Genomic DNA, 27,241 nt, shown 5'->3' with positions numbered 1-27,241 from the left:
TGACATCCCAGACAATGGAAAGAAAATCCCCCAGCATTTAATGTACATAAAAGAATTACATGTTTGTTTTTTTCACCTATAAACATTATTTAAAAATAAATGTATTTAAAAGGTTTAAATTGTTGAGATTAAATTCCTTTTATTATTTCAATATCATTTTGTAGCAGTGAAATGTTAGGTTTTATTTACCCCCTTGGCTGGGGCCACCCCTTGTTATGGTCAGTCCTTCCTTCTTCCTTCAATATAAACTTTGATTATTTAAGTGGTTCAAACTAATAAAAGACTAAAATAATGAAACATTAGAATGTCCATGTAAAATGAAATGTTCCAAATAATGTATTACTTGTTCGTTACATCATTATCAGCTAGAGGCGGTAGAACAAGTACGATCGAAACAAAGATAGTTTTGTAAACAAAACATTCCCTCAAAGTAAATTTGCATGTTGTAACAGTGCTTTAATAATTTTCCATTTATATTAAACTGTCATGCAAACAGAAACCCTTACTCTGACACATAGCAAACAGAAAGGCTGGCCCTGATGCACAACAAACAGAAAGGCTGGCCCTGATGCACAACAAACAGAAAGGCTCGCTTCGGACGTATTACGACACAAAACCTTAGCTAACCTTATAGCTAACCCTAATTCTGTGTGTAAAGAAAAACGGTCTCTATATCTTCAAATATTTTACAGGGGTTATCTGTTCATAAAGGCTCCTTCACATTCTCTGTATTTGCTATTAACCATGACTAAATACAGTCAGTATTCTAAGGTCAATGCTAATTATTGAATTAGGACATTTGAACACAGATAAACTTCAAAGGTAATTGCAGTTAATAGTACCTATGGAAGATCGTGTGTCCCAATGACTTATACACTGATTTTACAGAGGGTAATATAAAAGACATCTCCAACTGTTTCAAATAGGTAAGGACCGGAGCATTGACAGAGCAGAAAATGAATCATTTACTCATTTCAAAAAGAAAATGTTTAGCAGCATACTGTGTTTTGCCACCACTTTTCCCATTACAATCCCCAGCAGGGAGATACAAGATAAAACATCGTTTCCACATTTTGATTGAGTGTGCACAAGCAACATTTTCAATAATATTGGCAGTTCATAAGGCTAAGCCACCTGCAACAATGCTAATGGATGTATTTGATTAAACATGATGGTATACTCTCCTCTCATTATAAAGGTACATATAATATTTATGTATTGGGTCTGTTTGAAATCAATTAAATCTTGACGCAAACAAGACAACAGAGTAAATGAGACATAAATAGAGTTGCAAACTTTTATTACATTAATTGACAAATATTTTCTCTACAAAGGCAATTGCTTTGAAAGAAATACAATGATTGTTAAGACAGTATCGGGAAAAAAATCATTTACATTCCACATCCATTAATATGATGACTGATGGCTTTTTCACACCAGTGTGGAGCTTCGCCTCCTGCGAGCAGGTTGTGCAGCCGCTGTGGTGCAATCTGTGTGGCCGCAGCCACACTCTTCCACATGGATGTACGTGTAGGGAACCACATCTCCATTCAAGCAGTGCAGGTCAACGGTGCGATTGCTGGAGCGGGTCTCCTTACAGCAGGAGCAAGAATGCTGCATAGCTGCTGCTTCTTTAGAGTACCTAAAGATAGCAAAGATAGGTTGATTAATGAACTTAAAACCTGCACAAACCATGTCTAAACATTTTAAAAGTGTCCAAAACCTAATGGATTTGTCACTGTTTAGAGGAAAGAGAAATATTAGTAATATCATCCTTACTTGGTGTAAGTGTTGCAGGTTCCTTCACAATATGGCATCTCTACCTCATTGTATGACTGACAGCCCTTGTGCATAACAACTGTCTTCATGGAAACTGTCTTGCAGGCCTTCTCCCTCTCCACACCTTTTTAACAGAAACACAATTATAACCATGTTCCTTAGAAGACCATCATGTCTGCATTATAAAACCTACCATTGTCATTATTATTTTCAAGATGATTGAACAATTGCTAAGTCAAACATTTCCTTTTTAAGGCAACAGTGTGAACTACTTTCTGTCTAAGAATAAAGAAAATGTCACACTCACAAATTTTACAACAGCCATCTGCTGCAGTCTGAATGGTGCCCTGCAGAGAAAAAAAGGACATTATTTGTTTTAACATATGGTCTTAAAAACACAGACAATTCAGTGTCATCAGTTGAAATTGATAAAGGATATTTACAGGCTGGCAGTTGCTCTGTTGAAATGGTGGGCAAACAATGTGGGACTTGAACATCGTTAAAGTATCACCAAGCTCAACACAGGTGTAATGCTGACACTTATTCTCAGGTGCTGACCAGCTGTCTCCTGCCTGAAGAGCAGGGAGAAAGATGTACACACAAACACAAACACAAACACATACACACAAAAACACACGACGAAGCCGGATTATGGACAGAAATAAAAAACAAGGTACTTCTTAATCATTATGATGTGAGGTAGTAGTCAGAAGAGATTGTCCAATTTACCTTCAAGAGCTTCTTAGTTTCGTTAAGACTGACGATACAGTGTGTCTGTACACATTTTCCACAGCATTCATCTGAATCAGTTTCCAGATATTCATATCCCTAAGGGAAATGGTGAATTTAAGTTGCCAAGTCCAGTTCACTCTTACAAAAAACATAATGAGAAAAATAACTTTTGTATTAAATGTATTGTGTGTATGTGTAAAATAAGTGTCATTTCACCTACCAAGTGACAGTCTGTTTTACATTTCTGATATTCACATGTTATCTTGAATAGATCAGAATTGGGGTCCAGCTCATTGGTACAGCGACAATTCTGGCATGGTGCTGCAGGAACTGCAGAGCCAGGCTAGCAAACAAAGAAGAAATGTGCAGTATATAAATGTGCGGTATACTAACAAATCTTTATATATATACAGTATATATAGCCTGTATATACAATCATTAGATATTTGCATTTCTTATTTACCTGGTATTCAGTGTCTTTGTGTACACATACTCTTTTTGGTTCTAAAAAAAGCAAGACAAATTACATGGCATTGTTACAATCATCTTTAGCTTTTATATAACATTAAAATTATTAAGAAATAATGAGCTCACCACATATACGTTCTGGACAGCATTTTCCCTCAGGAACACTGACAACTGGAATATATCCTATAGGGCAGTTCAGGTTTGTAGTTGGGCAAGTGTTGCTGTTACATTCTGTGGAGAAGATAAACGGTAAAAGAAAACAGTTAATAGCCATGAATCAATATCAATAGGTCAAATTTCCAAATGGAGTAGAAACATGCATTGATGCAACGTGACTTACGACAAACAAAGGCAGAACAGCAGTGGTCTGATGGATTAGTGGTATCGACCATGACAAACCCGGGACCAGTGCAGTTTGTTACCGGTGCAGTTGGGCACTCTTTAGGCTTGCAAGCGATACTCTTGGTGTACTCGTTACAGATGCAAGTTTGGCATTTGTAATCAAACCGCTCATTGAACTTGAAGAATGAAACAAAGTTGTGATTTAATTGTCTTTTGCAGGTAAATAACTTTGTTTGGGATTTCAAATGAAAATGAATACAAGACACACCTCACGAGGATTTCCCTCAGGATCAAGACATCCTGTTGGAAAATGTTCACTTTATGATTAATACAATAGATTCTGCTCAACAGTAAGATTTCAGAATATGCAACAAACTTACCACACTTTTCAACACATATGCCAGAGTCCTTGTTAAAGAGTTTCATTCCATCAGGACAAAAGCAACCCTCAGTAGTGAAGTTCATTCTTGATTCATTAGGACTGTAATATTAAATCAAGATAGAACATTTAGTTTGCTCCATTTGTTTTGGATCTCTAAAACGTAAACAATTTAAAACACTGTATATTGCCATTATGTCGTTCACAACAAATAGATATTGCTACCATCCATTATTATGTTCATCTCAAACTAATGTGCAGAGTACTTTAAAATGAACTTTTGGATTCGACTTACTTGTCTTCACAGGTTGACTGTTCTGCAGGACCACATGGCTTGTAAACCTTGTTTGAAGGGCAGCCACTTGCTATGAGTCAAAACAGAATCTTTTAATAGTTGTTTTTAAATACTTAATAAATACATTTGAAAAAAAGCATCAATACCAGTTTATCGCAACACCCCTAACTATATAATCAAATGTACAACAGGCTGTTCAAGTTGTGCTAGATGCAACAAATATAATAAGAAGGTGCTGCCTTCTTTGATTCTTCTGATCCCAGAATTTACAATAAAAATGATGAGGAGTTGCTTACCACACAAAGTGGTGTGGTTTCTCCAGTGCAGGCAAACCCCAGCCTGAGCACAGGCAGCAGCATAAGTTTGCAGACTTGTGCACTCCACTACTGGGTTGGAAACATGGCAGCTGTCAAAAATACAACCTTGGTAGAAGTTGTCAGGAGAGACAAATGGATGGCACGCTTCAAAGAGTCTGTGAAAGTAAAACACACGCAGAAACCTCAAAATGGTGTTTTAAATACAATGTGTGAAATGAATGAGGATGAATGTGAACTTTACAATTGATATTGGAAAACGGCTACCTGCTCTTAAGCAGGTGACATATGGAGTCTGGCTTGCAGGGAGTTAAAGTTGGTGGAGGTTCAGGTTTATTGGTGGGTGGTACAGATGGTATGAGGCAATCAGGCTGTTCAATGTGTTTTGCAGGCCAAAAGTCGGCCATCACGGCACAATTTTCCAGCAGCTGACCTCCAGGCAACTTGCAGTCATCAGCCTGGTTATTATTGCATGTGCCTGATGGTAGAGTGGCAAAAAACTTAATATTACAGTTTACAAACAAATAAATTATTATTATGTGCACTGAAGAGAAGTATGTTCTTACCACAATGCCCCTGTGTGTTGCTGCCAAAGTCAGTATATGGAAGGCTGACACTAAAGCCAGTTATTCCAAATGTAATGACAACTTTAAGGTGAGGGATTTCCAGAACCAAGTTGATGCCAGAATCCAGGATCTTAACACCATATTGTGAATAAGGTAGTTTCAGACGTTTCCCATTTTTCCGAGCCTACAAGGAGAAAATGGAGTCAACTATACAGTACCAAAATAAATATTCTCTATCAACTGTGACTAAGGATTCATCATTGCAATTGCATCTATTTTACAGTAATCTACTATTCTGGTTGGTGTTTAAGAACCAAAATCATAATATGCATATATATCTATATATTGTTTTACCTCCAGCTGCGCTGCTCCAAGAAGGTTATGATTAATAAGTGTGACAACTTCGGATCGGAATGATATAATTATTGATCGCGGACAAGAAACATCTTCAGAGGGATCACAATAGACATTGTCAATGTAAATGTTCAAATGATGTTTTGGGAGAATCTCTTCCATCAAAACGTAAGTACAGTTTCCTTGATAACTGTAGTATAATCCATCAAATGTGATGTAATGAGGATCTCCCCAGCCTTCACATACACCTGAAAAGAAAAAAAAAAATACCGTTCAAAAGTTGAATTAATTTAAAACAGAAAAGAAACCTGTTAGTATATTAATCCTTGAACTAAAGAATGGCTTACAGTCACAAACGTAACGCTTGCAGCATTTGTATTCATCATCCACAAGAACTGGTTTCTTTCCATTGGCACAAGTGATCATCTCAATAGGTGGACATTCATATGGAACAATTTCAATGGTGTTGTTCTCAATGCATTTAGCCATAGTGCAGTTGCATAATAAGAAAGTCACATTTTGCTGATGGAAGGAGGAAAAAGTATTTAAATCAGTATTGTGCAATAAATGCAAGTATAGATTTTAATGTGCAAGATATTTTAAGTTTCTTACTGTTACATTCCATTCAGGGCAGGTAGGCACAGAAGGTGTGGGTGTGGTGGTAGGCATGGTTGTGGTTGGACAAATGACAGGCTCTTTGCGAATCTCACAAACATCGGAACATATCATTTTGAGACATACATTCAATCCAATGTGTTCCATGCCTGGTATGACATCCCCTAAATTTGGGAAAAAAGATAAAGAATTGACTAAACTGTGGAAACCCGTACAATAACCATTTGAAAACTCAAAGAAAGTATAGTTGTACTTTTTCTTTACCTGGCCTATAATGCGTTCCATTAACTATACAGAAACATTCTGTAGTTGCAGTGATTAGGTGGTCAGTTGATGGGACTAATGTTGATGAAGTTGGTTCAGTGACAGGACTCCACGATGTTGTAGAAACAGTAGACTCTTCAGTAGTTGTAGTAGTGGGTTCAGTTGGTGGAGTTGTAGACTCTGTGGTTGTGGTTGGTGTTTCAGCTGTAGTAGTAGGTTTTGTTGGTGGGGTTGTAGATGCTGTGGTTGCGGTTGGCGTTTCAATTGTTGTAGTTGTAGGTTTAGGTGGTGGGGTTGTAGATTCTGTGGTTGGTGTTGGTGTTTCAGTTGTTGTAGTGGTAGGTTTAGTTGGTGGGATTGTAGACTCTGTGGTTGTGGTTGGTGTTTCAGCTGTAGTAGTAGGTTCAATTGGTGGGGTTGTAGATGCTGTGGTTGCTGTTGGCGTTTCAATTGTTGTAGTGGTAGGTTTAGGTGGTGGGGTTGTAGATTCTGTGGTTGGTGTTGGTGTTTCAATTGTTGTAGTTGTAGGTTCAGTTGGTGGGGTTGTAGATGCTGTGATTGTTGTTGGTGTTTCAGTTGTGGTCGTAAGTTTCGTAGTTGGCGTTTTAGATTCTGTGGTTGGAGTTTCAGCTGTCGGTGGGGTTGTAGATTCTGTGGTTGTAGATTGTGTTTCAGCTGTAGTAGTGGGTTCAGTTGGCGGAGTTATAGATGCTGTGGTTGCTGTTGGCGTTTCAATTGTTGTAGTGGTAGGTTTAGGTGGTGGGGTTGTAGATTCTGTGGTTGGTGTTGGTGTTTCAGTTGTTGTAGTTGTAGGTTTAGTTGGTGGGATTGTAGATTCTGTGGTTGTGGTTGGTGTTTCAGCTGTAGTAGTAGGTTTTGTTGGTGGGGTTGTAGATGCTGTGGTTGCTGTAGGTGTTTCAGCTGTAGTAGTAGGTTTAGGTGGTGGGGTTATAGATTCTGTGGTTGGTGTTGGTGTTTCAATTGTTGTAGTTGTAGGTTCAGTTGGTGGGGTTGTAGATGCTGTGATTGTTGTTGGTGTTTCAGTTGTGGTGGTGGGTTTAGTAGTTGGCGTGTTAGATTCTGTGGTTGGAGTTTCAGCTGTCGGTGGGGTTGTAGATTCTGTGGTTGTAGATTGTGTTTCAGCTGTAGTAGTGGGTTCAGTTGGCAGAGTTATAGATGCTGTGGTTGCTGTTGGCGTTTCAATTGTTGTAGTGGTAGGTTTAGGTGGTGGGGTTGTAGATTCTGTGGTTGGTGTTGGTGTTTCAATTGTTGTAGTTGTAGGTTCAGTTGGTGGGGTTGTAGACTGCTGTGGTTGTGGTTGGTGTTTCAGCTGTAGTAGTAGGTTTTGTTGGTGGGGTTGTAGATGCTGTGGTTGGTGTTGGCGTTTCAATTGTTGTAGTGGTAGGTTTAGGTGGTAGGGTTGTAGATTCTGTGGTTGGTGTTTCAATTGTGGCAGTGGTAGGTTTAGGTGGTGGGGTTGTAGACTCTGTGGTTGTGGTTGGTGTTTCAGCTGTAGTAGTAGGTTTTGTTGGTGGGGTTGTAGATGCTGTGGTTGCTGTTGGCGTTTCAATTGTTGTAGTGGTAAGTTTAGGTGGTGGGGTTGTAGATGATGTGGTTGTGGTTGGTGATTCAGCTGTAGTAGTAGGTTTTGTTGGTGGGGCTGTAGATGCTGTGGTTGCTGTTGGCGTTTCAATTGTTGTAGTGGTAGGTTTAATTGGTGGGGTTGTAGACTCTGTGGTTGTGGTTGGTGTTTCAGCTGTAGTAGTAGGTTTAGGTGGTGGGGTTGTAGATTCTGTGGTTGGTGTTGGTGTTTCAATTGTTGTAGTTGTAGGTTCAGTTGGTGGGGTTGTAGATGCTGTGATTGTTGTCGGTGTTTCAGTTGTGGTGGTAGGTTTAGTAGTTGGCGTGTTAGATTCTGTGGTTGGAGTTTCAGCTGTTGGTGGGGTTGTAGATTCTGTGGTTGTAGATTGTGTTTCAGCTGTAGTAGTGGGTTCAGTTGGCGGAGTTATAGATTCTGTGGTTGCTGTTGGCGTTTCAATTGTTGTAGTGGTAGGTTTAGGTGGTGGGGTTGTAGATTCTGTGGTTGGTGTTGGTGTTTCAGTTGTTGTAGTGGTAGGTTTAGTTGGTGGGATTGTAGATTCTGTGGTTGTGGTTGGTGATTCAGCTGTAGTAGTAGGTTTTGTTGGTGGGGTTGTAGATGCTGTGGTTGCTGTTGGTGTTTCAGCTGTAGTAGTAGGTTTTGTTGGTGGGGTTGTAGATGCTGTGGTTGCTGTTGGCGTTTCAATTGTTGTAGTGGTAGGTTTAGGTGGTGGGGTTGTAGATTCTGTGGTTGGTGTTGGTGTTTCAGTTGTTGTAGTGGTAGGTTTAGTTGGTGGGATTGTAGATTCTGTGGTTGTGGTTGGTGATTCAGCTGTAGTAGTAGGTTTTGTTGGTGGGGTTGTAGATGCTGTGGTTGCTGTTGGTGTTTCAGCTGTAGTAGTAGGTTTTGTTGGTGGGGTTGTAGATGCTGTGGTTGCTGTTGGCGTTTCAATTGTTGTAGTGGTAGGTTTAGGTGGTGGGGTTGTAGATTCTGTGGTTGGTGTTGGTGTTTCAATTGTTGTAGTTGTAGGTTCAGTTGGTGGGGTTGTAGATGCTGTGATTGTTGTTGGTGTTTCAGTTGTGGTGGTGGGTTTAGTAGTTGGCGTGTTAGATTCTGTGGTTGGAGTTTCAGCCATCGGTGGGGTTGTAGATTCTGTGGTTGTAGATTGTGTTTCAGCTGTAGTAGTGGGTTCAGTTGGCAGAATTATAGATGCTGTGGTTGCGGTTGGCGTTTCAATTGTTGTAGTGGTAGGTGTAGGTGGTGGGGTTGTAGATTCTGTGGTTGGTGTTGGTGTTTCAATTGTTGTAGTGGTAGGTTTAGTTGGTGGGGTTGTAGACTCTGTGGTTGTGGTTGGTGTTTCAGCTGTAGTAGTGGTAGGTTTAGGTGGTAGGGTTGTAGATTCTGTGGTTGGTTTTTCAATTGTGGTAGTGGTAGGTTTAGGTGGTGGGGTTGTAGACTCTGTGGTTGTGGTTGGTGTTTCAGCTGTAGTAGTAGGTTTTGTTGGCGGGGTTGTAGATGCTGTGGTTGCTGTTGGCGTTTCAATTGTTGTAGTGGTAGGTTTAGGTGGTGGGGTTGTAGATTCTGTGGTTGGTGTTGGTGTTTCAATTGTTGTAGTTGTAGGTTCAGTTGGTGGGGTTGTAGATGCTGTGATTGTTGTTGGTGTTTTAGTTGTGGTGGTAGGTTGAGTAGTTGGCATGTTAGATTCTGTGGTTGGAGTTTCAGCTGTCGTTGGGGTTGTAGATTCTGTGGTTGTAGATTGTGTTTCAGCTGTAGTAGTGGGTTCAGTTGGCGGAGTTATAGATGATGTGGTTGCTGTTGGCGTTTCAATTGTTGTAGTGGTAGGTTTAGGTGGTGGGGTTGTAGATTCTGTGGTTGGTGTTGGTGTTTCAATTGTTGTAGTGGTAGGTTTAGTTGGTGGGGTTGTAGACTCTGTGGTTGTGGTTGGTGTTTCAGCTGTAGTAGTAGGTTTTGTTGATGGGGTTGTAGATGCTGTGGTTGGTGTTGGCGTTTCAATTGTTGTAGTGGTAGGTTTAGGTGGTAGGGTTGTAGATTCTGTGGTTGGTGTTTCAATTGTGGTAGTGGTAGGTTTAGGTGGTGGGTTTGTAGATTCTGTGGTTGTGGTTGGTGTTTCAGCTGTAGTAGTAGGTTTTGTTGGTGGGGTTGTAGATGCTGTGGTTGCTGTTGGCGTTTCAATTGTTGTAGTGGTAGGTTTAGTTGGTGGGGTTGTAGACTCTGTGGTTGTGGTTGGTGTTTCAGCTGTAGTAGTAGGTTTTGTTGGTGGGGTTGTAGATGCTGAGGTTGGTGTTGGCGTTTCAATTGTTGTAGTGGTAGGTTTAGGTGGTAGGGTTGTAGATTCTGTGGTTGGTGTTTCAATTGTGGTAGTGGTAGATTTAGGTGGTGGGGTTGTAGATTCTGTGGTTGTGGTTGGTGTTTCAGTTGTTGTAGTAGGTTTTGTTGGTGGGGTTGTAGATGCTGTGGTTGCTGTTGGCGTTTCAACTGTTGTGGTGGTAGGTTTAGGTGGTGGGGTTGTAGATTCTGTGGTTGGTGCTTCAATTGTTGTAGTTGTAGGTTCAGTCGGTGGGGTTGTAGATTCTGTGGTTGTGGTTGGTGTTTCAGCTGTAGTAGTGGTAGGTTTAGGTGGTAGGGTTGTAGATTCTGTGGTTGTGGTTGGTGTTTCAGCTGTAGTAGTAGGTTTTGTTGGTGGGGCTGTAGATGCTGTGGTTGGTGTTGGCGTTTCAATTGTTGTAGTGGTAGGTTTAGGTGGTAGGGTTGTAGATTCTGTGGTTGGTGTTTCAATTGTGGTAGTGGTAGGTTTAGGTGGTGGGGTTGTAGACTCTGTGGTTGCTGTTGGTGTTTCAATTGTTGTCGTGGTAGGTTTAGGTGGTAGGGTTGTAGATTCTGTGGTTGGTGTTTCAATTGTTGTAGTGGTAGGTTTAGGTGGTGGGGTTGTAGATTCAGTGGTTGTGGTTGGTGTTTCAGCTGTAGTAGTAGGTTTTGTTGGTGGGGTTGTAGACTCTGTGGTTGTAGTTGGTGTTTCAGCTGTAGTAGTAGGTTTTGTTGGTGGGGTTGTAGATGCTGTGGTTGGTGTTTCAATTGTGGTAGTGGTAGGTTTAGGTGGTGGGGTTGTAGATGCTGTGGTTGGTGTTGGCGTTTCAATTGTTGTAGTGGTAGGTTTAGGTGGTAGGGTTGTAGATTCTGTGGTTGGTGTTTCAATTGTGGTAGTGGTAGGTTTAGGTGGTGGGGTTGTAGATGCTGTGGTTGCTGTTGGTGTTTCAATTGTTGTCGTGGTAGGTTTAGGTGGTGGGGTTGTAGATTCAGTGGTTGTGGTTGGTGTTTCAGCTGTAGTGGTAGGTTTAGGTGGTAAGGTTGTAGATTCTGTGGTTGGTGTTTCAATTGTGGTAGTGGTAGGTTTAGGTGGTGGGGTTGTAGATTCAGTGGTTGTGGTTGGTGTTTCAGCTGTAGTGGTAGGTTTAGGTGGTAAGGTTGTAGATTCTGTGGTTGGTGTTTCAATTGTGGTAGTGGTAGGTTTAGGTGGTGGGGTTGTAGATTCAGTGGTTGTGGTTGGTGTTTCAGCTGTAGTAGTAGGTTTTGTTGGTGGGGTTGTAGACTCTGTGGTTGTAGTTGGTGTTTCAGCTGTAGTAGTAGGTTTTGTTGGTGGGGTTGTAGATGCTGTGGTTGCTGTTGGCTTTTCAATTGTTGTAGTGGTAGGTTTAGGGGGTGGGGTTGTAGATTCTGTGGTTGGTGTTGGTGTTTCAATTGTTGTAGTTGTAGGTTTAGTTGGTGGGGTTGTAGACTCTGTGGTTGTGGTTGGTGTTTCAGCTGTAGTAGTAGGTTTTGTTGGTGGGGTTGTAGACTCTGTGGTTGTAGTTGGTGTTTCAGCTGTAGTAGTAGGTTTTGTTGGTGGGGTTGCAGATGCTGTGGTTGCTGTTGGCTTTTCAATTGTTGTAGTGGTAGGTTTAGGGGGTGGGGTTGTAGATTCTGTGGTTGGTGTTGGTGTTTCAATTGTTGTAGTTGTAGGTTTTGTTGGTGGGGTTGTAGATGCTGTGGTTGGTGTTTCAATTGTGGTAGTGGTAGGTTTAGGTGGTAGGGTTGTAGATTCTGTGGTTGTGGTTGGTGTTTCAGCTGTAGTAGTAGGTTTTGTTGGTGGGGTTGTAGATGCTGTGGTTGCTGTTGGCTTTTCAATTGTTGTAGTGGTAGGTTTAGGGGGTGGGGTTGTAGACTCTGTGGTTGTTGTTGGTGTTTCAGTTGTGGTGGGAGTTTGTGTTGGTAGGGTTGTAGATTCTGTGGTTGGTGTTTCAATTGTGGTTGTAGGTTTAGTTGGTGGGGTTGTAGATTCTGTGGTTGTTGTTGGTGTTTCAGTTGTGGTGGTAGGTCTTGTTGGTGGGGTTGTAGATTCTGTTGTTAGGGTTTCAGCTGTTGGTGGGCTTGTAGATTCTGTTGTTGGTGTTGATGTTTCAATTGTTGTAGTGGTAGGTTTAGGTGGTGGGGTTGTAGATTCTGTGGTTGTGGTTGGTGTTTCAGCTGTAGTACTAGGTTTTGATGTCGGGGTTGTATTTTCAGTGGTTGGGGTTTCAGCTGTCGGTGGGGTTGTAGATTTTGTTGTTGGTGTTTCAGCTGAAGTAGTGGGTTTAGTTGGCAGAGTAGTAGATGCTGTGGTTGCTGTTGGCGTTTCAATTGTTGTAGTTGTAGGTTCATTTGGTGGGGTTGTAGATTCGGTGCTTGTCGTTGGTGGTTCAGTTGTGGTGGTAGGTTTAGCGGTTGGGGTTGAAGTTACACATGTCTCTACTTCACAACATACTCTGATCTTATAGTTGAAACATTTCCACGGGCGTTCAATCTGGTCTTCTTTCCTACATATTAAACCGACATCTTTATCACAAGAAACCTTTTGGCCAGTTTCATCAACAAAGTCATTGAAGTTCTTGTCAGGATTATCTGCTGCTCTACAATCAATTTCTGTGTGTTTTTCACACATTTGTATACCACTATTTGTTATGTTTTCATACGTTTCCCAGTCACTTTTGTCCTTTACTGGGTTATGCACATCATACCACTCTGACCACTCACATGTGTTAATACAAGGTGTAGTGGGTTCATTTGATGGGGTTATAGATGTTGAGGTAGTGCTTGTTGTTTCATTTGTTGTAGTAGTTTGAGTTTGTGGGGTTGTAGATTCTGTGGTTGTTGTTGGCGTTTCAATTGTTGTAGTGGTAGGTTTAGGTGGTGGGGTTGTAGATTCTGTGGTTGTGGTTGGTGTTTCAGCTGTAGTAGTAGGTTTTGTTGGTGGGGCTGTAGATGCTGTGGTTGCTGTTGGCGTTTCAATTGTTGTAGTGGTAGGTTTAGGTGGTGGGGTTGTAGATTCTGTGGTTGGTGTTGGTGTTTCAATTGTTGTAGTTGTAGGTTCAGTTGGTGGGGTTGTAGATGCTGTGATTGTTGTTGGTGTTTCAGTTGTGGTGGTAGGTTTAGTAGTTGGCGTGTTAGATTCTGTGGTTGGAGTTTCAGCTGTCGGTGGGGTTGTAGATTGTGTGGTTGTAGATTGTGTTTCAGCTGTAGTAGTGGGTTCAGTTGGCGGAGTTATAGATGCTGTGGTTGCTGTTGGCGTTTCAATTGTTGTAGTGGTAGGTTTAGGTGGTGGGGTTGTAGATTCTGTGGTTGGTGTTGGTGTTTCAGTTGTTGTAGTGGTAGGTTTAGTTGGTGGGGTTGTAGACTCTGTGGTTGTGGTTGGTGTTTCAGCTGTAGTAGTAGGTTTTGTTGGTGGGGTTGTAGATGCTGTGGTTGCTGTTGGTGTTTCAGCGGTGGTAGTAGTAGGTTTTGTTGGTGGGGTTGTAGATGCTGTGGTTGCTGTTGGCGTTTCAATTGTTGTAGTGGTAGGTTTAGGTGGTGGGGTTGTAGATTCTGTGGTTGGTGTTGGTGTTTCAATTGTTGTGGTTGTAGGTTCAGTTGGTAGGGTTGTAGATGCTGTGATTGTTGTTGGTGTTTCAGTTGTGGTGGTAGGTTTAGTAGTTGGCGTTTTAGATTCTGTGGTTGGAGTTTCAGCTGTCGGTGGGGTTGTAGATTCTGTGGTTGTAGATTGTGTTTCAGCTGTAGTAGTGGGTTCAGTTGGCGGAGTTATAGATGCTGTGGTTGCTGTTGGCATTTCAATTGTTGTAGTGGTAGGTTTAGGTGGTGGGGTTGTAGATTCTGTGGTTGGTGTTGGTGTTTCAGTTGTTGTAGTGGTAGGTTTAGTTGGTGGGATTGTAGACTCTGTGGTTGTGGTTGGTGTTTCAGCTGTAGTAGTAGGTTTTGTTGGTGGGGTTGTAGATGCTGTGGTTGCTGTTGGTGTTTCAGCTGTAGTAGTAGGTTTTGTTGGTGGGGTTGTAGATGCTGTGGTTGCTGTTGGCGTTTCAATTGTTGTAGTGGTAGGTTTAGGTGGTGGGGTTGTAGATTCTGTGGTTGGTGTTGGTGTTTCAATTGTTGTAGTTGTAGGTTCAGTTGGTGGGGTTGTAGATGCTGTGATTGTTGTTGGTGTTTCAGTTGTGGTGGTGGGTTTAGTAGTTGGCGTGTTAGATTCTGTGGTTGGAGTCTCAGCTGTCGGTGGGGTTGTAGATTCTGTGGTTGTAGATTGTGTTTCAGCTGTAGTAGTGGGTTCAGTTGGCGGAGTTATAGATGCTGTGGTTGCTGTTGGCGTTTCAATTGTTGTAGCTGTAGGTTTAGGTGGTGTGGTTGTAGATTCTGTGGTTGGTGTTGGTGTTTCAGTTGTTGTAGTGGTAGGTTTAGTTGGTGGGATTGTAGACTCTGTGGTTGTGGTTGGTTTTTCAGCTGTAGTAGTAGGTTTAGTTGGTGGGGTTGTAGATGCTGTGGTTGCTGTTGGTGTTTCAGCTGTAGTAGTAGGTTTTGTTGGTGGGGTTGTAGATGCTGTGGTTGCTGTTGGCGTTTCAATTGTTGTAGTGGTAGGTTTAGGTGGTGGGGTTGTAGATTCTGTGGTTGGTGTTGGTGTTTCAATTGTTGTAGTTGTAGGTTCAGTTGGTGGGGTTGTAGATGCTGTGATTGTTGTTGGTGTTTCAGTTGTGGTGGTGGGTTTAGTAGTTGGCGTGTTAGATTCTGTGGTTGGAGTTTCAGCTGTCGGTGGGGTTGTAGATTCTGTGGTTGTAGATTGTGTTTCAGCTGTAGTAGTGGGTTCAGTTGGCGGAGTTATAGATTCTGTGGTTGCTGTTGGCGTTTCAATTGTTGTAGCTGTAGGTTTAGGTGGTGGGGTTGTAGATTCTGTGGTTGGTGTTGGTGTTTCAGTTGTTGTAGTGGTAGGTTTAGTTGGTGGGATTGTAGACTCTGTGGTTGTGGTTGGTGTTTCAGCTGTAGTAGTAGGTTTAGTTGGTGGGGTTGTAGATGCTGTGGTTGCTGTTGGTGTTTCAGCTGTAGTAGTAGGTTTTGTTGGTGGGGTTGTAGATGCTGTGGTTGCTGTTGGCGTTTCAATTGTTGTAGTGGTAGGTTTAGGTGGTGGGGTTGTAGATTCTGTGGTTGGTGTTGGTGTTTCAATTGTAGTAGTTGTAGGTTCAGTTGGTGGGGTTGTAGATGCTGTGATTGTTGTTGGTGTTTCAGTTGTGGTGGTGGGTTTAGTAGTTGGCGTGTTAGATTCTGTGGTTGGAGTTTCAGCTATCGGTGGGGTTGTAGATTCTGTGGTTGTAGATTGTGTTTCAGCTGTAGTAGTGGGTTCAGTTGGCAGAGTTATAGATGCTGTGGTTGCTGTTGGCGTTTCAATTGTTGTAGTGGTAGGTTTAGGTGGTGGGGTTGTAGATTCTGTGGTTGGTGTTGGTGTTTCAATTGTTGTACTGGTAGGTTTAGTTGGTGGGGTTGTAGACTCTGTGGTTGTGGTTGGTGTTTCAGCTGTAGTAGTAGGTTTTGTTGGTGGGGTTGTAGATGCTGTGGTTGGTGTTGGCGTTTCAATTGTTGTAGTGGTAGGTTTAGGTGGTAGGGTTGTAGATTCTGTGGTTGGTGTTTCAATTGTGGTAGTGGTAGGTTTAGGTGGTGGGGTTGTAGACTCTGTGGTTGTGGTTGGTGTTTCAGCTGTAGTAGTAGGTTTTGTTGGTGGGGTTGTAGATGATGTGGTTGGTGTTGGCGTTTCAATTGTTGTAGTGGTAGGTTTAGGTGGTAGGGTTGTAGATTCTGTGGTTGGTGTTTCAATTGTGGTAGTGGTAGGTTTAGGTGGTGGGGTTGTAGACTCTGTGGTTGTGGTTGGTGTTTCAGCTGTAGTAGTAGGTTTTGTTGGTGGGGCTGTAGATGCTGTGGTTGCTGTTGGCGTTTCAATTGTTGTAGTGGTAGGTTTAGGTGGTGGGGTTGTAGATTCTGTGGTTGGTGTTGGTGTTTCAATTGTTGTAGTTGTAGGTTCAGTTGGTGGGGTTGTAGATGCTGTGGTTGTTGTTGGTGTTTCAGTTGTGGTGGTAGGTTTAGTAGTTGGCGTGTTAGATTCTGTGGTTGGAGTTTCAGCTGTCGGTGGGGTTGTAGATTCTGTGGTTGTAGATTGTGTTTCAGCTGTAGTAGTGGGTTCAGTGGGTGGGGTTGTAGATTCTGTGGTTGTTGTTGGTGTTTCAGTTGTGGTGGTAGGTTCAGTAATTGGGGTTGTAGATTCTGTTGTTGGTGTTGGTGTTTCAATTGTTGTAGTGGTAGGTTTAGTGGTTGGGGTTTCAGCTGTCGGTGGTGTTGTAGATACTGTGGTTGTAGATTGTGTTTCAGCTGTAGTAGTGGGTTCAGTTGGCTGAGTTGTGGATTCGGTGATTGGTGTTGGTGTTTCAATTGTTGTAGTTGTAGGATGAGTTTTTGGGGTTGTAGATTCGGTGGTTGTGGTTGGTGTTTCAGCTGTAGTAGTAGGTTCAGTTGGTCGGTTAGTAGTGGGCGTTGAAGTTGATGGGGTTGAAGTTACACATGTCTCTACTTCACAACATACTCTGATCTTATAGTTGAAGCATTTCCACGGGCGTTCAATCTGGTCTTCTTTCCTACATATTAAACCAACATCTTTATCACAAGAAACCTTTTGGCCAGTTTGATCAACAAAGTCATCGAAGTTCATCTCAGGATTATCTGCTGCTCTACAATCAATTTCTGTGTGTTTTTCACACATTTGTATACCACTATTTGTTATGTTTTCATACGTTTCCCAGTCACTTTTGTCCTTCACTGGGGTATGCACATCATACCACTCTGACCACTCACATGTTTTAATACAAGGTGTAGTGGGTTCATTTGATGGGGTTATAGATGTTGAGGTAGTGCTTGTTGTTTCATTTGTTGTAGTAGTTTGAGTTTGTGGGGTTGTATATTCTGTGGTTGTTGTAGGAGGTTCGTTTGGTGTCGTAACAGGTGTTGTGATGGCAATTGTTGTTGTTGGGACAGTTGTAGTTGTGTCAATGCAAGTTTTATTTTCAAATATCACTGTTGCATTCCTGCATATTGCATAATAGCACATTCCCATATTGTCAGTGGCATTGAAAATAACTTCTTCTTCCTCGTATCTAGTGTTGTTGAAAAAGCAACCTGCACATTCCTCCACACACAACCCGGTTTCCTCATCATATATCGGCTTATCTTCTGGGCATAAAGGGTAGCAGCCTGTACAAATTACAACATTAAATGTAATACATTGGTTTTGTAAATGATAATTATTGTTATTGAAATAGTTCTTTATTCTAATTGAAACTGAAGAGGACTTTGTCTACATTTCAGATTTTAACCATCACATTAAGGTGAGAAAGTTTGAGTTAACCTCTCACCTTCCAGGTTGGGTAAAAGTTTGCTGCAACTTTCTTCTGGATTCAAACAGGTCTTGTAGCAAGGTGTGTGGCAAGGATGGTAGTGCCACTTGCATTCACCTGGGTTGTTGTAGTAATCACAATAGACAGCTAGGAAGAAACGATACAAAAAAGGTTATGTTTTAAACAAAGTAAAAGCTTATTTATCTCGTGCTATATTTTAACAATATGTTGTACGGCAACATCTATACAAAACATGTCTGTGAAGTGTTTTGCTCAAAATACCAAACAGATCACGCATTGTAGCAATGCCTCCTACCCCACTGTTTCAGCCCTGTTCCTGAAGTGCTGATTCTGTGACTGTCGCTTTAAATTTGAGCGGACCTGAAACTGGCCACGCAACTTTGGAGCACCTGCATGATCTCTCTCTGAAGAGAGATGTTTCTAACGGTGAAACTCAGCTAAACGCTGCTGTGAATAAACCCCATATTATGTTCAAAACCACATCAAGGATTATTTCTGAATCACTTCTCAGTGTTTACCACTAGAACAGAGACATTATATGTATTATATATGTGACAAAGTCCCTCCTGCAGACATCCTGCTGAATACACACACAAACAGAGATGCTGCGGAGGGGATTCAGTTTGCTGACTGTATATTGTGGACAATACGTTGTCACGTGGGCGGTATGTTGCCAGGAGTTCAATGTAAAGCCAGCCCACATTTCCAATATGACATCATAACCGAAGCAAATCTGGATGCATTTTGCATAATAGGGGACTTTTGATGAAAAATACCTCAGACATAAAGTCAATGTGATATGATCTCACATTATATTTCTTTTAGGCCTAAAGATTGAATTTAGTTTTAGGTAACTCGGAAAGTTATTAGGCATCATGTACATAAATCATTGAATCAGGTCTCAGCTTCGAAGCACCAGAAAAGCTGTGAAACCTGAGTTATTCTCAGGGTTTGAAGATATGCATATTTCACATTGCTGTTTACTTACGACAGATTTCTGGAGTTCTCCATGCAACACATACAGAAGCCTCATTACACGCTTGAGCATAAGCTGCGACTGCTGAGCAGAAACATTCACAGTCTCCTCCAGAGTCGCAGGCACATGAGTCTTTCACGCAGTTGTCATAAAATGGACGGGGAGCAACCTGTTAAGTCATAAAACGAATGAGTTAAATGTTTTTGATCATCACACTTTAAAAAATATATATAAATGATTAACAAATATGTCAACACCTTATTGTGGCAATTTTTGAAAGTATTCCCAGTTATAATGCTGCACATCATTTTTGCCCAGTGATGTCGATTGGGTTTTGCACCACAGGGGTTAGCATTCATATCCACATCTGGGCAATGGCTTGACACTTTCCAGCTGTTGGCAAATTCAGGATTGCTTACTACCAGATGACCCTGGGTGGTGAAGTCGTTCTGTCCATCACCATCAAAATCTCCACACAGACCACACACCTTTCCCTGTAGAGCCATACAAAAGAAGTGAGTGATTTCTTTCCCATAAAAATGTTATTCCATATAAAACAATTTGGCATGGACCAAATATTTTCCAGTCTTTAAGATACTTGCATTATTTCCACAAACTATTTATTTTATATTTTTATAATTGTTAAAAATACATTTTCAGATAGTTAAAAATGTGAAAACCACTTCTAGTGATCGAGGTTGCAGTGATCAACTGCTTTTATAGAACAAGAAGTTTGGGACAGAATTTGTTTATAGTAATCAAGTGATCCACCAACAGTTCATTTTGAGTTGAACAATTTCTGTGACTTACACTGTGCTGTGGTTCCAGGATAATGCGAACAGTTGTTTTTCCATCCCACATCACTGACAGACCAATGGCTGATTCTATCACCACGTACAAGCCAACCCTTCTTATTCTGTAATGAATCTCATCACCAAGGCCCAGGTTGAACTCTTCATATTTACCCTTCGATAGTTTAATTTCCGTTCGCTGTAATGTTAAGGAGATTCTTGTTAGTTTGACAAAATAAATGTGTTGTTGGATTGTGTCCAATATTTCAGGCACAGAGGGAACATCAGCTGTTGGTGTGATGTCTTACCCCAAGATAGATTCTGATAGTTTTTGAGCATGTGGTGCCTGTAGTTCCACAAGGTACATTTTCTGTGATGACCCCAAAGCTGTCCTGCACTGTTTTATTGCCACATTTGTTCTTAAAAGAGAAAAATAAAATGATTCATCCACATTCTTTCAATTTTGTTATACCTAAACTTGGACTAATAATTCATTCTCAGTAGAGTGGGATTATACGATTCATATTTGACTCGTGTTTTAGTCATCTTAACGTAAATGAAGATTATCATAAAGTATATCAACTTTACTCTTAAAGATTAGAAAAAAAGTTAGACATTTATACATGTGTGACTTTAAACATGTTCACATGTGTTTACCTTCACAGCAACATAGGCACATTCTCCATGAAATCCATATGTTTGCTGATCAAATGTTTTGTAGTGGCCACTCCCATAAATAGTGCAAGTTTGTGGGCATTTTTTCTCGCTGCACACCCAGCTTCCACTTTTGCAGGTACTAGATTAGAAATGGTAAGATATAATACAATGTTTAAAATGTAAAATATAATCATGTTAATGCTATAGTGTATTTCTGATCTAAAAAAGGGGTCATACCAGGTGTTGCACTGCTCAGGGATTTGTGTTCCAGCGGTATAAATATGGCCATCGTGCTTACACGGACATTGATTTTTTTGCACACAGGAACCTTTGCCATCATCAAGAAGGCCAGCTGGACACCGGCAGCCAGATTCACACTCTGTGGAGTCCTGGGAAGAAAGAAAGACGACATAGATAGAAAAGGATAAAAAATAATAATACTGTTCAAGACTCTCTAAAAACTCTGTGGAAACTAGTGAAACATCTTAAATGTAACAACGTGTCCATCATTCAATTATAGATATTTTAGACTGAGAGCTTACACAATCATCGCTTTCCATATTTAAACAAGTTTGAGCACAGTGCAGTCCCAGCTGTCCTGAGCCAGCAGCAGAGCAATTGAAGAACTGTTTTGGAGATTGGCATGCTGTAACAGAAAACAATTGAATATACATAGTATCAACTATACAAGAAACAGAATCACCAAAATACCTGTCTTGTGTTAAAAAAGAAATAATTAAATATATAACGTACTTGCTGAGCGGGCTCTCCAAGAATGGCAATGAAGCATTCCATTGTTACACACACTAGAAAAGACACCAAGGATATGAAATGAAATGAAATGCAACACAAAGGAACCTGAAAACGAACAATGTGTGTTTTTCAATCCAGTGTTGGTAGGTAACCAAGTACATTTATGTTAGGACTGTACCTAAGTACAATTTTGATGTACTTTATTTCCATTTTCCGCTATACTTCTATTCACTTCACATGTGAATATCGTAATTTCCTCAACTACATAAATTGTTTACCTTTAGTTACAAATTACTTTGCTAATTTGAATAAATATATATATTACAAGAATTATAATCTATACATAAATCAGATGTTAATTATACCTGGACAAGCTACCCAACATTATACACAGAGCACCACTGCTATCAGCTGCAACAAAAACATTTACACACCAGCAATTATTATACAAACATATCAAATATATTATTCTAAATGTAATAGTTACTTCACTCAGTTCTTGCTCAACCTCTGGTGGGTTTATACTGTAGGTATTATAAGTGTTTATCTGGGATAGTTCAAATCCAATGTCACCAAATGGCAGCTGACTCACCAGTGCTCATCTTTGATGCTGATCGACTTTCCTGACTTGATGTAGACTTCGTTATGGTAGCAGGGACATTTTGCCATGGGGATGCAGATGCCATTTTCATTTAGGTAGAGGCCGTCAGGGCAGGAGCAGCCATCCACAGGCATGAAGTTGGAAGTGCAACTCTGCTGCATTGAGCCAAGTGATCTGCAGGTCAGCTGGCATCTCTGATGCTGGTAAGAGAAGATCTGAGTCGCTGGGCAGTTCCTGGTGTATTTGTCTGTTTTACGCACAGGATGAGAGGATTACTGTTTCTGATTGGTAAGACTTTATTACCATCATTATAATAGTCAGTAGTAATGATACTGTTAACAAATAATTTACGAGTATCTGGTTTATTAATCATTAGAGATGAATCAACTGATTTGTAAAAAATGTACCAGCATATTATATTCATTAATGAGTTATTAAAGTTTTACAAAATATTTCAAAACATTTGGTCATCATTAAGAATCACAGTTTAATTAACAATCAAATTAATATTAATTATTGATTGTGATGTTAGGGGGGGCTAACTACTTACTTTATAGTTATATGACTGACTAATGAAAAGGAAGGTGTTAAATGAAATAATGAAGGAAATCCTTACCGCACACTTTATCTCTCCAGTCTTTCAGGAACACTCCCTTAGAGGCACAAGCCCGAGCGTAGGAGGAGAAGACGGCACACAGACAGTCCTCACTCTTCTCACAGTTGCAGCTAGCATAAGTACATCTCTGCAGAAGACAGAAAGCACTTTTAGAGGACAACATCCCCATCAAAGTGTAATTTAATGAAAGACAAACAGAAAGTGTTGGCAGTACCTTGTAATACAACTCAGGATCCACCACTGAACGGCACTGAGCAAAGCTGCTGTCTGGACTCAGCAGCAAGGCGCACCAGTGTTTGGCATACCACTCTGCAGAAACAATAGCCTTTTATATTAAAAATTCAGTTTTCCTTAAAGTGACTTCTGGAGAAAGACACTTGTTTTTAAATGTATGTTGAATTGTAATTTTAGAGGTATTCAATAATCATCTTTTTTTTATTATCGGAAAATTTTATGTTTACTGAGAAAGTAGGGGTTAGAAATGCCATGCATTACATATGTTAACATCTCACATCATTTACACTCTTCCCAATACAAACCCCCTAATTATTTTGTTTTCAAAAAATGAAATATCATGCAGTGCTTTTTACCATTTTCCACACTGAGGGAGCAAGGGTCCTCAAGTCTTTCCTCTCTGTCTGGACACATGTAGTTAGCCTTCCACGAGTTAGTAAAAGTGGTTGCTGTTCCCTCCACGATCCCCTGAGGAGTCTTCATGTCATCAGACAGGACCATGTTGTAGTTCCCGCATAAACCTGAAGAAAATGAATATTTTATTAGAAACAAACAATTGGCTGTAACAAAAAATAGTTACATGTAAGGTGTAAATTGCTGTAATGAGATTATAATGTACATGATTACGAATTTGTGTAGTGTATTTGAATTACAACTCATTTAGATAAGAAAAAAACAATTGTATACACTAAGAATTGAGGGTTATTAGTGTGGTAATACATTTGAGATTTTGAGTTTGTTTTTTGTAAAAAGAGGGAATTTAAAGACAAATCCAAATCACCACAAAGTACATGAACTCATGTTTTTACCTATTTTGTGCATATTGTTTAGTTTAGGAGGGATTCAGGGGTGGTGGAAAGACAATGAGCCATTAATATATACATATTTTTGTGTAAATATTAATAAATATTGAATGAGGTGTATTACCAAACATCGTCATGTTTATATTTCCATGTCAGGTACTACCTGTCCAACAAGTATTGCGGGAATTTCATTTATTCATTTATGATGTTAAGGTGAATGTACAACTTACCACGAGTCTTTGCTCTGTAGCTTTGGTCAAGGCTGACATAGACTTGCATCACGGGCACATGTTGGATCTGAATTTGCAACCCGAAACTTGTCTGGAGCATGATGTGAAAGGATGAGGCGTGGAATATGTTGATGTCACCTTTGGATAAAGATAAATACAACAGAGTTGGATTGTTTTTGCTGATGTCTTTGCACAAATGTTAAATTACAATAACATTTATTTTAAGGGTTTCGGACCCACCTGAGTTGTATGGCAAATTGACTGTCTGCATGTTCTGCTTCACTGTGCCATCGGAGGTGAACATTAATACCTGAATATAAACAGAGTTGATAATTGAGTGTTGCAGGTATAGGTTTGAATCCATACATGAGTATGGTCTTCTTCCTGACAGACTTTAACTCACATTGTTTCTGTCATTGTTCAGCAGGATTTTGATACCCTTAAGGCAAGTGTCAAACTCTTGATTTGCACATGGCACCAAGTGAACCAGGATGGTAAACTTTGGACTTGCTTTATCCTGAAATATAAATACAACAAGATAATAGTTTACAAATGGAACTATTGAAATCAGCTCATTATGCATTGTATTTCTTAATGTACAAAGCTATGGCTAGCTCACCTTGCTTTCCACTTTGGCTAGGGTGTAGTAGCAGTCCCCATGGAAGGTGTATGTTTTCCCATCAAAGGTAGTTACATGTGAGCCCTCCTCCACTGCACAAGTAGTAGGAGTCTGAAGGCTCTTACAGGCCCATCTACCCTCAACACATGTACTGAAAAACAAAAATCATTTTACTTCACAATAAAAAACAAGATTAGGGTAAACAAGATGAAATATCCTGTTGATTAAATATTTACACTTACCATTCCTCTCTGTCCTGTCGGTAAACCTCACCAGAGTTGTAGATTTTGTTGTGTTTGCACTGACATTCAGATTGAGCAACACACCCTCTCAAGGAAATATCATCAAACACAGTTCCTGAAGAAGACACATGTAACATGAACATTTTATAGACTAGGACTAGAATCTTTAAGGATAATAAAAACATGTTAATGGCACTAACCAGGAGGACAGAAGCAGCCGTCGATCTTGTGATCCTCACACAGAGAGCTTGTGTCTAGAAGTGTGCATGTATCCATGCAAGGGGAGCCACTCTCTTCATACACCATGTTGAATGGGCACTGTTTGGCTGTGAAGAAATGAAATGATTGAAATTAACTGATGTAAGTGAGAGTGTGTGGGAATCATTTCAAAGGGAATCAAGACTGATGTATTTAATCCTTTCATGCTATAAATGCATTAGATAAAAATCACCTACAGACCGAAACAAACACCTTTTTTAAAAAATAACCAGTTAGCTGTCATTAGTGGAGTCACAATTACAATAACGCCTCCAAAATTCAGTTGGGTATGGCACAAAAATAATCAGGTAGTATCTCATATTTGTTTCCTAAGTTTAGAATTTTAGTAAATGTACTTAGTTACATTCCATCCTATTAAAAGTTAAGATAGTATAAAAAGCGATTGTAAAACGTTACCGCAGAACTGAGGTGTCCTCCAGTTGGGAGGTGTTCCCCCTGCATGGGAACACTGTCTGGAGAATTCAGAGAGTGTGCTGCAGACGCAGAAGTCATTTGTATTGTTGGTGCAGCCACACATGTCCTGCACACAGGCCAGGATGTAAGGCTCAGGGTCAATACGTGTGGTGCAGGAGCTCCAAGGCTCTGAATGCAGCATCTGGGCACAGGTGGTTTGCTAAATGGGAGGAAGAGACAACGTTAGCAAATATGACCTATGTACAGTCGTAGAAAAAACTAACTCCATTTAGCAAGTACTGTACATAGTAAACATTTGAGACTGTTGTACTTTACTTGAGTTTTCAAGTTATATTCTGCTACATTGTACTTCCACTACAACACGTAGAGAGAAATATTGTACTTTTTACCTAACTTTATTCATTAGACTAGTTTAGTCACATTGCAGATTATTCACAGACAAGATATTACCAAAATGATATATCATAGTACAAGATGTGATTGCTTCTTCCACCGCTTATATAATCAGATATCACTATTGCTACTGTAACACTCACAAACTCCCTGCATGAATCCAGCACAGTCTCCAGAGATTCATCCTCCTCTTCATCCGGATCCTCACACACCTCGTTTGGAAGGTGGACTTTCTGTTTGTTGCCGAACTCAATGGGGCTGATTTTGCGACCTGCACATGATTGTTGTTATAATATCAAATGTAAAATATGCAGTTGATGATTGTGGAAATGTGTTAATGCATAAAGTAAATAAGCATAGAATACCATGATGAATGAACTCATTGTGGAGAGGAACTCCATTGAAGTCTCCACAAAGACCACAAGTACGGTTTGCATAATCAGTATCCAGTTCCACCTGAAACATAGCAAGAGCTTACGACACGTTTGGGTTTTTCCCAATTTAAAAAAAGGCAACAAAACACCAGTTAATTGTATTGCCTCAGAAAATCATAAAGGATTCTTTGGCAGGCATGGATTGTAAAACAGTCAAACATTTTTCCTAAGTTTTTACCATGACTGCATCATCCCTGTTCCACATGACAGTGAGGCCGACTTTCGATTGGAGCTTGATGTAGGCGGCATTTTTTTCCACTTGTACCCCTGAATTGTAGTGTGGCAGTTTAACACTGGAAGATAAAGATGTTTTTCTTATTATAATGAACTTGTATTATAGAAAAGAGTGGTCCAGTTTCTTTCAAAGGCTATTTGATGTTCTACTCACGGGATGTCATTCACCATGACCATGTCCTTGCTGAGGTAGAACATAAGGTCATTGATGGTGACCACCACATGACTGACTGTAGGGTTTCCATCTTTGACCTTCCGACTCATGTGCACGGAAAACTCCTGGTAGGACTCATGGCAGTCGGAGGCCAGGTTGTACTCACACATGCCAGGGAATTGAAACACATCTCCGTCAAACGTCTTGAAGTGCTCCCGGCCCCATGTGCTGCAGATGCTGCTCACATGGTTGGGAACTGGGGAAAATGTTTGAGTGTAGAAAACAGTTAAAGTTACTAAAGGCTGAAAAACTGATTTTACAGACGATATACGCTTTACAATATACATGTCATGAATAAAAAAGTAGAATGGTCCCTCCAAACAGCATCCAAAACAATCTTACCCAGTCTGGCTTGCACGTTGATGACACTTGCCACAGACAAAAAAAGGAAACACGACCCCACACTTCTCCACCTCATCATCGTCACAGTCGGATTTCTGTCACCACAGCAGGTAATGGTTAGACTGCACTTGACTCGCCCTTATATATTGAGATTGCCGTTTTTTGTAGACGCCTTTTGACCAAAGTTTTATTGCGGAGACATGGGGAACATGTGCTGAATGGACGTCTGACGCATTACACAAGTCCAATATAATCATTCCTACATCCTCCTGATTGCTTGATTGAACAAATACGCACATTGATTACGAATTCCTAGAGGAATGGGCTGCAATAGAAGAGTTTTGTTGACTATGTATGGTAGTTAAATTATATCAAACTAAATCTCTTGTAAATACACTCTCTTAATGTTGGCTTGAATCGGCAATACATCAGTTACACAGAGTTGGGACACATTTCAGTAGAAATCAGCTTTTTAATCAAGTGATGAAAACTTATCAGGTTTCATATCTTGGCATGAGAATGGTGTTATGACATGATTGTTATTTTATTATTGGATTAAGATCAAACTTCGTCATAGCCAGTGTCATGCCGGTATATGATTGAACAAACAACACAGTTCATAATAAGCAGGTATGGATTACTGATCTTAAAACAGATCAAATGTCAACAGCGCAACACAACATAATACATTTTTTTAGTAAGCACAAAATGTGATGGAAACTTCTGAAGCACCATTGACACCATTCTGAGTGTCTGGTGTGTATGTGTGTGTGTGTGTGTGTGTGTGTGTGTGTGTGTGTGTGTGTGTGTGTGTGTGTGTGTGTGTGTGTGTGTGTGTGTGTGTGTGTGTGTGTGAAAGGCATGTATGCCCCCGCCGCACACCCGGAGAAAATCGACCAGCAGAGAGTCCCTAGAGACCGACCTCCTAGGCGATATAAAGCCTCAAATGTTTATCAGCCAAAATCAAACCAAGCAA

At 40.5% G+C, this 27,241-nt stretch overlaps 1 protein-coding gene across 1 annotated transcript; it reads right to left on the bottom strand.

Moving 5' to 3' along the window:
• Positions 1 to 1,283: 1,283 nt before the first annotated feature.
• Positions 1,284 to 26,357, bottom strand: LOC134879848 (mucin-2-like). The gene is made up of 45 exons (XM_063906390.1): positions 26,266 to 26,357; positions 25,864 to 26,119; positions 25,654 to 25,768; positions 25,407 to 25,497; positions 25,185 to 25,312; positions 24,631 to 24,847; positions 24,156 to 24,281; positions 23,956 to 24,070; positions 23,714 to 23,864; positions 23,498 to 23,611; positions 23,335 to 23,404; positions 23,095 to 23,232; positions 22,418 to 22,582; positions 22,042 to 22,136; positions 21,828 to 21,954; positions 21,203 to 21,458; positions 20,611 to 20,663; positions 20,400 to 20,503; positions 20,095 to 20,246; positions 19,858 to 19,996; positions 19,509 to 19,619; positions 19,220 to 19,399; positions 18,667 to 18,903; positions 18,422 to 18,578; positions 17,431 to 17,559; positions 13,396 to 17,269; positions 6,109 to 8,114; positions 5,842 to 6,008; positions 5,577 to 5,751; positions 5,230 to 5,477; positions 4,876 to 5,059; positions 4,577 to 4,787; positions 4,292 to 4,467; positions 3,996 to 4,065; positions 3,702 to 3,802; positions 3,590 to 3,621; positions 3,320 to 3,497; positions 3,106 to 3,210; positions 2,975 to 3,015; positions 2,732 to 2,854; positions 2,509 to 2,607; positions 2,223 to 2,351; positions 2,087 to 2,126; positions 1,780 to 1,903; positions 1,284 to 1,642 (listed from the first exon to the last, which is right to left on the bottom strand). The coding sequence occupies exons 1-45, from the start codon at positions 26,342 to 26,344 to the stop codon at positions 1,432 to 1,434; spliced, it is 11,799 nt and encodes a 3,932-aa protein (XP_063762460.1). The 5' UTR covers positions 26,345 to 26,357; the 3' UTR covers positions 1,284 to 1,431.
• Positions 26,358 to 27,241: the final 884 nt, after the last annotated feature.

Source organism: Eleginops maclovinus, chromosome 2 (assembly GCF_036324505.1).
Source record: "Eleginops maclovinus isolate JMC-PN-2008 ecotype Puerto Natales chromosome 2, JC_Emac_rtc_rv5, whole genome shotgun sequence".
NCBI classification, from domain to species: Eukaryota; Metazoa; Chordata; class Actinopteri; order Perciformes; family Eleginopidae; genus Eleginops; species Eleginops maclovinus.
This window is presented reverse-complemented; position numbering and strand designations above follow the sequence as displayed.